Source organism: Drosophila miranda, chromosome XL (genome assembly GCF_003369915.1).
Source record: "Drosophila miranda strain MSH22 chromosome XL, D.miranda_PacBio2.1, whole genome shotgun sequence".
NCBI lineage: Eukaryota > Metazoa > Arthropoda > Insecta > Diptera > Drosophilidae > Drosophila > Drosophila miranda.
In genome coordinates this window covers 8,299,439-8,311,550 of record NC_046673.1, presented here as the reverse complement: position 1 = coordinate 8,311,550, position 12,112 = coordinate 8,299,439, and the positions used below count along the sequence as shown (strand labels likewise).

The following is a 12,112-nucleotide window of genomic DNA, read 5'->3' as shown; positions in this document are numbered from 1 at the left end:
TTTTTTAGATAATCAGCTCAAAAGTTCCCATTTGTGTAATTATGTACATGTCTGTGCATAAGCCACAAAAACATGGCGAAAATCTTGTACATAGATAGCTGCCATAGTCCCGAAGCTAAAATTCTATGGTAGATATCAGCACTCAGCTTTCTGATAGGAAAAAACAACATGCTTGATCGATCAAGCAAAGACGAGCCGCTCTGGGCGAGCTTTTTAAGCTTTAAGCTTTTCAGCAATGTGTGCACATGCACCGGTGAAGAGTTTTTGCTTTTTTCGGAGCTTTTGAATGCGTTTGCAGTTTCGCTTTCAATTGGTGTACGAGCAGACGATTGTGATTCACACAATATTTTATGATCAGTAAATCAGCTATACAAATCGACCAGACATTTCATGCATATCATACAAGGGAATGGTACGAGTATGTAAACTTTGGCCCCGAAACTATAATAGCTCTCCTTTCTGGCTGCTGTCAAATTCCGATTCAGTCTCTCTTTCTGTCTTCGTCTGTTTCTGTTTCTTGGTTTTCTTATTCTTAGGCAATAGCAAAGCCGACCATGAAACGTGTGTGTTTGAGAGAGACAGAGCGAGATCGAATGAAACTGTTTTCTTTATTCTGGCTATAAAAATGATACGATCTAGTTCAGATTCTGCAGTCTAGAAGAGATTGTCATTCCCTACGATTCTGCGTTTATGGTTTTCTCGTATCTTCAAAATTGTGGATTGTGGGGACGGAAGGGGGCCTGGCGAAATAGTTTTGAAATACACTTGTAACAGTGACATATCACAGAAGTCTCCATACAAAATGTCGCTGCTCTAGCTCTTATACTCTCAGAGCAGTAGGCGCTCATAGGGACGGACAGACGGACGAAAGGACAGACGGACAGACTGACAGAGAGACATGGCTCAATTGACTCGGCGCAAGTCTATTAGGATGGCTCTGAAACTTGACCAGATACTTTCCTTTCGCCTTGGCGATTTCATCCTTAATAAATTCGACATTTAAGTCCTTATGAAGATTTGCACTCCGTATGTACTATGATGCCCAGTGCTAGTTCTCATTATCTTTGATTCAGCCAGGCTTTCCCCCTAGTTCGGAGCCATACATATGTCAAAATTGGTTTGAAAACTGTGCCGCACAAAAGTACTTTGCACTCCAGTTTTAGTGGCGAGGACAATGTGGAATTCTAGCTTTAAGTTTCAGTAGATTTCTCTTTGCTTCCATGTGTTTACACCAAGTGAGCCGTCTATGCAAATGTACACCAAGGTACGCTACTTCGGTTGGAATGCTGATGTTGTTGAGAGACACCGGTGGGCAAGTTTGTCTGTTTGCACTTTTGCTCATTCACATGCAAGTTAACGTACCCAATTCTATTGAGCTCTTATACGAGTTGTAAACAATCTTTGGCTTTCCAAAACGAAAACAATTTCAATCTTGGGCCTCCGCCTAATTGATTTCTAAGATGTACAATCGCAAGGGCTCCCACCGCAATCCCAATCTTTGACACTCGCCTAAATGGAAAACCAATGTTTGCCCAAACCCGGCTTCTAATAAACAATCTCACTCCCGGCTTTCTGCAGATCCTGCACTTTAGGCATTTTACAGTTCTCTCTTTGGATGACGAAATCCAATACTCGGGATGGCGAAATCAATTGAAATGTTTATAGAAAAACTATTCCCGAAAGGGATCAACGATGCAAAGATCAGAAAGTTCAAGTCAGTCTTGATCCAGAAGCGACACCGCAAAGTCGAGCTAAAAATTAAGATCGCGCAAACCCTTTGCCCGGAATCCTTTGTGACCCTCTACTTAAATCTATATCAGTGAAGTTAGAAGTAAAATAAAAACTTTTTAAAAACACAATCCGCTACCGCAGTTATCTAATTGGCGCCCAACGTGGGGCGACGTTGTATAAAAAGCACCGAATAATAAAAGTGTTGCGTCGTGCCGAAACCCGAAGGACAATTAATTAATGGAATAAATCCTTCAGATATAAAAACGCGGAGTGACTGTGAGATATAAGATAAGAAAAAGTGAGATAAAAAGGAAACAAACCGGAGCTTAGGGTGTGCAAAAATAAATACAATATACAATACAAATACAAATACAATACAAAATTCAAATAAATACAAAAGCTAATCAAGACAATTCAAAAATACAAAAAAACCAAAGTTTTTAAACAAAACCAACCAAACCAAAACACAAAGAAAGTGAAACTATCAGCTAAACCAAAGAAGGAAGACCCCCAGAAGACCCAGTTAAACAAAGAAATTTAAGAAGGAAGACCCGTTCGAAGACCTGTCAGCCAAATCAAGAAGGAAGACCCGTTCGAAGATCTGTCAGCCAAACTAAGAAGGACGACCCCTACCGGATAGTTCGTGAGCAAAAGTTGTATTAATAAATATATAAGTTCAATTAGGTTATATTAGATTATAAAAACTTTATATGTTTGTTTTTATAATCTAATATAACCTAATTTATATTAACTAACTAACTTTAGATTTTGAAAAACTAAAAATGATTAACTCACAAACAAGGACCGATCTCACTGCAGATCTGGTCAAACAATTGATAGCACTTCAAATTTCACAAGTACAGGAGCCAATTGTAAATTTAAAACAACCAATAGAAACTAAATCCGATCAGGTATCAGATTATCAGGCAGAAACAATAGACGAGACAATAAAAGATGACACCACATTAAAGGTAATAGAATCCCTACCAATTTTCAATGGTGGATTAAACCAATACGTAGGATGGAGGGAAGCTGCAGAAACTGCAGTGAAGTTATATAAGAAAGGAAGTAAGCAATATTATATTGCCTTAACAATTTTGAGAAACAAAATAACAGGACCAGCACATGACGCACTGACCAACCACGGGACAGTTTTAAATTTTGATGCCATACTTTCACGACTTGACTTTGTTTACAGTGACAAGAGACCAATTTACATAATAGAACAGGAGTTAAGCGTTCTCCGACAAGGGAACCTTTCAATAATAGATTTCTATAACGAGGTTAACAAGAAAATGACCTTGTTAATAAATAAGACAATAATGACTCACGGAAAGGACAGTGAAATCACGAAAGAATCAAATAAGAAAACTAGAGACAATGCCTTACGCATTTTTGTCACTGGCCTATACGGCGGCATTGCAGAAATCCTATTTTCATTGAATCCCCCAGATTTACCGAATGCCTTGGCAAAGGTACAGGAATTGCAATCAAATAACATTCGGGCCCAATTTGCCTACCAATTCAGTGGCCCCAGAAATTCAGGGAATAATAACTACAATACATTAAGATTCAACCAACGACAACCAAGGACTAATAGTTCACCATTCGACCAAAAAAGGGATCTTCAGAGGAATAACATGTCATGGGGACAACCCTATTTCTTGGGTAATAGACAACAAAATCAGGCCCCAGAACCAATGGATGTAGACGAATCGATACAAATCAAGAACCGACAGAACAGCAATCAATTCAGGGGAAATAATAATAATAGAAATTATCGGGAGAATACTAACGGTTATTATAGGAGAAATAATAACAATTATAACCAAGCTCAGCATTTTAGGGCAAACGTAGTACCGAATAATCAGTCTAACGAAAATCAGGCGGAGAAACGAAAGCCAAACGAAATGTCGGAACAACCGGCTAATAAAGCAATGCGGATAAATAACATTGAGGAGGACCATTTTTTAGATCAGCCCCCGAAGTAGGTCTGCCCTACTTAAAAAGAGTGGATAAAAAAATAAACAGAGAATTAAAAGTTTTGATAGATACGGGAGCAACTTCCTGTTATATAAAAAAGGGAATTTACGAAAATAAAAAAGAATTATCAATTTATAAGAAAGTTGCTACAGTGAATAGGTTTTCAATAATTAAATATTTCTATAATATAACTATTTTCAACACAAAACAAGTGTTTTATGAAATAGATGGAATGGAGGCAGATTTACTAATAGGATTTAACCTATTAAAGAAAATCGGAGCTGTTATTGATACAGGAAAGGGGACTTTAAGTTATAAAGACAATGAGGAGAAACTAATATATGACGAGGTCCTTTCTTTAAACAAATTAACCTTTATAGAAGGAAAAACCATCCTTCCGTTGAAGGAATATATAATAAAAAAATATTTTGAAGAAGAAAAAGAAATGAAAAGTGATTCAGTAAAGGTAGAAAGAAGTTTATATAGCTTGGGATCAAAAAATCCTGAGCACGCCGACGAAGAATTATCCGTCAATAGTTTGGGATTCAAATATCCTGAACCCGCCGTCGTTGAATTATCCGACACTAAAAGTTCGAATAGTTTGGGATTAAAGAATCCTGAACACGCCGTCGTTGAATTATCCGACAATGAACAATTTAAAAGTTTGGGATGAAAAAATCCTGAACGCGCCGTCGTAGAAATATCCGACATTCAAAATTATGCAAATTCTGAATTGAAAAAAATGAAATTGTATAACACAATAACCTACAAAGAGGACAATTTAGAAAATCTCAGAGAGAAAATGGTATCTATCATCGAAGAAGACCATGCCAATATAAATTTACAGTTACCGTTCAGAACGGATATAAAAAGAGAGATTAACACTAAACATGATAGACCGGTATATGGCAAGCAGTATCCATACGCTTATTCGGTTAACGATTTCGTTAATAACGAAATAAGTAAAATGTTAGATGAAGGTATAATCAGACCTAGTAAAAGCCCATATAATTCACCGGTAATAGCAGTACCAAAGAAGGGAGTAAATGAGGACGGAACTCCTAAACATAGATTAGTAATAGACTTTAAGAAACTTAATGAAAACACCATACCGGATAGATTCCCTATGCAAGATCCTTCAGTAATCCTTGCCAATTTAGGTAAGGCAAAGTATTTCTCGGCCATTGATTTAGAGTCAGGTTTCTATCAGATTTTAATGAGGGAATCAGATATTAAAAAAACATCTTTTTCCATAAATAACGGCAAATATGAATTTCTAAGAATGCCTATGGGATTGACGAACGCTCCCAGAATTTTCCAAAGGGCAATGGACGATATACTTAGAGAACAAGTTGGAAAAACTTGTCACGTCTATATGGACGATATAATAATATTTTCAAAAACTATAGAACAACATTATAAAGATCTAATTCATATAATACAGATATTGCAAAACGCTAACATGAAAATTTCCCTAGAAAAGTCTAAATTCTTTCAATTGGAAACCAAATTTCTGGGATACATTGTTTCCCAAAATATCATTAAAACAGATCCAGACAAAATCTCAACAATACAAAACTATCCAATTCCTAAAAATATCAGAGAGCTACGTAGTTTCTTAGGACTAACAGGGTATTACAGAAAATTTGTCCGAAATTATGCTACAATTGCCAAACCATTAACAAAATATCTGAGTGGAGTAAATGGGAAAGTTTCACGAAGGGCATCCAAGAAAACATTAATACAGCTGGATGAACCAGCAATGGGAGCATTTAATAATTTAAAGGACAGTTTAATAGCACATATTGAATTAGTACAACCAGATTACAATAAAAAATTCACATTAACCACAGATGCATCGGACACAGCAATAGGTGCAGTTTTGTCGCAAGATGGGAATCCCATAACATTTATTTCTAAAACTTTAAGTAAAACCGGGCAATTATATGCTACTAATAAAAAGGAATTATTAGCTATTGTATGGGCATTAAAAAATTTGCGAAATTATTTATACGGAGTGAGTGGAATTGAAATACATACAGATCACCAACCTTTGTCCTTTGCAATGTCGCAAAAAAATCCAAATGTTGAAATGAAACGTTGGTATTACTTCATAGAAAGTTTCACACCAAAAATCATTTATAAGCCAGGCTCAACTAACGTAGTAGCGGACGCTTTATCTCGGATTAAAATAAATCATATGACAGATAGTGATGTCGACCAGACAGAATAAGAATCAGACACAAATACTCAGCATTCAGCAGAGAGTAGTTTTGAAAACGTCATTCAAGAGACTAGCAAGCCTCTAAACCAATTTAAACAGCAGCTACTATTAGCGCAAGGGAGATTCACAGTTCATGAGTTAGTAAGAGTTTATGAAAATACCCGACATATTATTGAATTTGATACGGTAGACAATCTGCTAATCATTTTAAAAGAATCTATTCAGCCTCACTTAACCACAGGAATACACTGCACTTTAGAAGATTTATACCTTATCCAAAATAAACTAAAGGAAAACTTCATAAATAAATTTCTCTTCACGAGAAAGTTCCTCCAAGATGTAGTAAATTCAGAAGATAAAGCTATAATTATAGAAGAAACACATTGCAGAGCCCATAGAGGACTAGACGAAAATTACAAACAAATAACTAAGCTGTATTATTGGCCAAACCTGCACAAAAAATTAAAAGAATATATAAAAAATTGTGAGATCTGTAACAAAAACAAATATCACAGACACCCTGTAAAAATTCCAATTGGGGAAGCTCCCATTCCAGCAAAAGAAGGAGATCAATTACACTTAGACATATACTATGCCCAAAACCTAACATTCATAACTTGTATAGATTCTTATTCCAAATACTTGGTGGTCAAGGAAATTCAAAGTAAATTAAACATTGAAAATAAGGTAATGGAAATTTTGCAACACTTTCCGTTAGCAACATCTTTAATGACTGACAACGAACCAAGCTTTACTTCAGCACAATTTAGATCATTCATACAAAGAAGTAACTTAACTATTTATTATGCTGATCCCAGACACAGCACCTCAAATGGTCAGGTAGAAAGGGTACATTCCACACTAACAGAAATAGCGCGGTGCATCAAGGATGAACTAAATCTAACAGATTATTCGGAAATAATAATAAGGGCGGCACTGAAATATAACCTGACGATACATTCAACGACCAATCAAATGCCATATGACATATTGTATAACAAAATAGAACACAAGCATAATCCAATATTACTTAAGGAAGCTCAGACCAAAATGCTTAAGCTACATAACAAAGATAGAAGAGAAAAAGATTATAAAATAGGAGAAGTAGTTTATGAAAAGAAATTCGGGGAAAGAAATAAACTTCAATCCCGATACAAAAAGCAGGTAGTTAAGGAAAATCGACTGAATAAAATTATAATCAACAATAGAAACAGAATTATACATAAAGATAACATCAAATATTAAATATTTTCATGACGACTTTTTGAAAATACAAAATAAAGTAAATGAATTAACTGAAAATAATAATAAACAATTTGTAATAAATTCCAAATTTTTCAAAGAAATTGAATTTTTATCAAATTCATTAAAAAATGTCATCTTCAATGAAGAAACGATACTGAGAAAGCATCGTTTAAAATTAATAACTTTTGACCTACTAAATTTAGTTGATACCATAACCCTCTTAAAAGTAAACATTTTCAATACAAAAATTTTAAATAAAAACGAAATAGAGGACATTTATAAGCATGAAAAACATCCTGTTGAACTGTCTGATCTGCTGGACATTGCAACGGCTAAAATAATTCGAAATGCTGATTTAATAATCATTTACATAAAATATCCTCAAATTAAAGATATTTGCAAGTTCTACCATGCAAGAGCCATCTCACAAAATGATGGAATGTTAGTTATAAGTGAAAAAGTTTGTGAATGTAAGGAGAAATACTATTTAATGAATAATTTTAAAAGTGAAACTTTAAACAATTACGCACAAATTAATTTAAAGAAGACCTGTTTCACCAATTTACTTAATGGCTTTAAAGCCAACTGCACTAAAAAAAGGGGGAAAAAAAAAGAAATAGACATCATTCAGGATGGATAGGATTCAGGATAGTTTCAGGCAAAAATATCGTAGACAATACTACTTTGTTAGGATCGTATCTCCTTATATTCAACAACACAATTGTAATAAATAATATAACCCACATAAATGATAAGGGTAAAATTCTAAGATATATATCGCATCATAGATATAGCGATTTTGAATTAGTTGATTATATACAATCAAATGATAAGCAATTTTCTTTTGATAATGTTAATATTTTAAATCCCCTTATAACATTAGGTAATACGGCCTTACCATTAACAACATTATTCTTAATCATTTTGATATTGATAATGCTATTTTACTTCGGCTATAAATTAACCAAATTTGTACTTATTAAATCAATAAGAATACCGTCAGAAGAAATAGTGGAAAGCAACATTCAAATACTGTCAGAAGAAATTAGAGCTCTATCAGAACTTCAAAATGTATCGGGACGAAACATTTAAGAATGGGGGGAGTTAACGTATCCAATTCTATTGAGCTCTTATACGAGTTGTAAACAATCTTTGGCTTTCCAAAACGAAAACAATTTCAATCTTGGGCCTCCGCCTAATTGATTTCTAAGATGTACAATCGCAAGGGCTCCCACCGCAATCCCAATCTTTGACACTCGCCTAAATGGAAAACCAATGTTTGCCCACACCCGGCTTCTCATAAACAATCTCACTCCCGGCTTTCTGCAGATCCTGCACTTTAGGCATTTTACAGTTCTCTCTTTGGATGACGAAATCCAATACTCGGGATGGCGAAATCAATTGAAATGTTTATAGAAAAACTATTCCCGAAAGGGATCAACGATGCAAAGATCAGAAAGTTCAAGTCAGTCTTGATCCAGAAGCGACACCGCAAAGTCGAGCTAAAAATTAAGATCGCGCAAACCCTTTGCCCGGAATCCTTTGTGACCCTCTACTTAAATCTATATCAGTGAAGTTAGAAGTAAAATAAAAACTTTTTAAAAAACACAATCCGCTACCGCAGTTATTTAATTTGCACATGCACCGGTGAAGAGTTTTTGCTTTTTTCGGAGCTTTTGAATGCGTTTGCAGTTTCGCTTTCAATTGGTGTACGAGCAGACGATTGTGATTCACACAATATTTTATGATCAGTAAATCAGCTATACAAATCGACCAGACATTTCATGCATATCATACAAGGGAATGGTACGAGTATGTAAACTTTGGCCCCGAAACTATAATAGCTCTCCTTTCTGGCTGCTGTCAAATTCCGATTCAGTCTCTCTTTCTGTCTTCGTCTGTTTCTGTTTCTTGGTTTTCTTATTCTTAGGCAATAGCAAAGCCGACCATGAAACGTGTGTGTTTGAGAGAGACAGAGCGAGATCGAATGAAAGTGTTTTCTTTATTCTGGCTATAAAAATGATACGATCTAGTTCAGATTCTGCAGTCTAGAAGAGATTGTCATTCCCTACGATTCTGCGTTTATGGTTTTCTCGTATCTTCAAAATTGTGGATTGTGGGGACGGAAGGGGGCCTGGCGAAATAGTTTTGAAATACACTTGTAACAGTGACATATCACAGAAGTCTCCATACAAAATGTCGCTGCTCTAGCTCTTATACTCTCAGAGCAGTAGGCGCTCATAGGGACGGACAGACGGACGAAAGGACAGACGGACAGACGGACAGACAGACATGGCTCAATTGACTCGGCGCAAGTATATTAGGATGGCTCTGAAACTTGACCAGATACTTTCCTTTCGCCTTGGCGATTTCATCCTTAATAAATTCGACATTTAAGTCCTTATGAAGATTTGCACTCCGTATGTACTATGATGCCCAGTGCTAGTTCTCATTATCTTTGATTCAGCCAGGCTTTCCCCTAGTTCGGAGCCATACATATGTCAAAATTGCTTTGAAAACTGTACCGTACAAAAGTACTTTGTACTCCAGTTTTAGTGGCGAGGACAATGTGGAATTCTAGCTTTAAGTTTCAGTAGATTTCTCTTTGCTTCCATGTGTTTACACCAAGTGAGCCGTCTATGCAAATGTACACCAAGGTACGCTACTTCGGTTGGAATGCTGATGTTGTTGAGAGACACCGGTGGGCAAGTTTGTCTGTTTGCACTTTTGCTCATTCACATGCATGCCCCAGTCTGCTAGCCATTTTTCCAAGGCCCGAGATGAGATTATAAGTGATCCGTTGCACTTGTTGGGCACTTGGAGCGATCGATACATGAGCGTTCCAGCACGAGCTAATTTTATTGACCGCTGAGTTTTTTGATAGTGATTCCAGTGGAGTATTTGGGCTAAAAATGTTTAATGACTTATAATTTGAATTTAAATGATTATATTTTTATTGTTATTTTTTAAAGGTAATGTATCGTTTTTTCATAAAACATTAGTATGCTACATTTATGCACATATGTAGTTTTAAAGAACTTTTCCATTCTGAAAAGATAATAAATACAGCTGCCAATCTGTCATCAAAGCTCAAGCTTAACGTCTTTATTAAGCTTTCAAATGTAAATTTTTTTAAATTTTGGGGCAGTTTTGATCAATATTTTTACTTGAAAACCTCAGGGAAAGTACAAAATATTAGATTTGTATTGTTTCATATATAAGCGTTAATTCACGAACTCGAATCAAAAAAAAAAAAAATTAATCAGAGAAATCGTAAAAATGATCAAGAACAAGCGTTTTGAAACCTACCATTAAAAACAGTCTTTTCCTAAGAAGAAATTTATGTTTTTTATTGTAAAGCTTGAAATACTGCAAAATCAGCTTTGAATTTAATTACAATTAAATTATAGCTTAACGCCTTCTTTTGAACAGTCTGGCAACTCTTTTCGATTTATTTTAAATCGGAACAGAGTTGCTCTCAATTATTATCGACGCCTGGAAACGTCATCCACGTATTTCTCTCTGGTAAAATTTGCAAGTTTCAACATCCGAGCTCGAAAAAAGGTAAGTCCTTTGGAGAAATTGTAATTCTTTTTGTCGACTCATCATCTCTCCACAAGGTTAAGCAACTGGAATCATAATGGAGCCTCACACGCGCGCAACTTGTGACGGCTGCGACCTTTGGGGCAACGGAATAACTGGCTGCCGCTTCAAGTGCTTGCAGTGCGCCGACTTTGATTTGTGTCAGAGCTGCTATGACGCCAAGGTGGTGAATGGGCCGCACAAGTCGGAGCATCCAATGCAGTGCCTGCTGGACGAGAATGCTAAGAAGCTGTACTTTGCCGGGGAGCCAATTCCCTATCTGAACGCCGATAGCTTCACTTGCCCCATTTGCGGCTCCATGGGCCATTCGTACTTCGAACTTGTGAAGCATGTGGTTGCCCAGCACAACGACGACCGCAGCGACGCCATCTGTCCACTGTGCGTGGCCGTGCCCATGGCCCCACCCGGCCGCTTGCTCAACATTTCGCAGCACTTTCGCCGTCAGCATCGCGAACCGTCGAGCATTCGCGCTGCCGTTGCCAGTGCAGAGGAGGAGTCGGGAATATCCGACATTGCCGATCGCCTCTCCCGTCACTCTTTAGGAGAGGGTGCGCGCTTCAGACTGTCACAACGTCGTCTGCACGTCCGTATCGCTCGCATGAGGCCATCCAATCCCTTGCCCCCCGATACTAGCAGCGAGGAGGCGGACTAAGCTGCTAAAGCAAATCTGTTCCGCTGAAGATGTGGAGGATTGCACATATACCTACAGAGATCAACGCACACCACCTACACACATACTATGCATATGTATACGGATCCACTGTCTCCACGCACACATTAATACAGATACACGAACACTACATATGCATACAAATGAACGCCGCAACTGTGCTGGAAAGTTTTCGTTCTACTTAAATGCATTTTCTTGGACATTTTTGCTGCTACACACATACACATACACATACACATACACAAACACATACCAGGAGATACACTGCCCCAAAAGAACTCACAAAATTCTTGTTTCAGACATTCCTTAAAAAATTGTATCACATGACAATTATTACACTGTGCCACAGATGCTTTGTACTTCACATGAGAGCTTGCGTTAGTAGTAGTAAAAAAGTCCTAAAGAATTATAAAAAACGTTCTTTTGAGATATTTATTTTTATTTTAAGCCAATGTATCGGAGCACTCCGACACCTAACCCAACAAATTTTGAAATATACTTAAAACGGTGAGATATCACAGGAGTCTGTAAACAGAATTTGTTTGCTCTAGCTCTTATAGTCTCTGAGATCTAGGCGCTCATCGGGACAGATGGACAGACAGACATGGCTTTATCGACTTTTCTATTAACGTTGATCATAATTTTGTTTATTTATG

At 36.7% G+C, this 12,112-nt stretch overlaps 1 protein-coding gene across 1 annotated transcript; it reads left to right on the top strand.

Moving 5' to 3' along the window:
* The first annotated feature begins 10,653 nt into the window (after positions 1 to 10,653).
* LOC117188885 (E3 ubiquitin-protein ligase KCMF1-like) lies at positions 10,654 to 11,817 on the top strand. The gene is made up of 2 exons (XM_033393415.1): positions 10,654 to 10,747; positions 10,804 to 11,817. Exon 2 carries the CDS (start codon positions 10,824 to 10,826, stop codon positions 11,436 to 11,438), a length of 615 nt encoding a protein of 204 aa, XP_033249306.1. The 5' UTR covers positions 10,654 to 10,747; positions 10,804 to 10,823; the 3' UTR covers positions 11,439 to 11,817.
* The last annotated feature ends 295 nt before the right edge of the window (positions 11,818 to 12,112 follow it).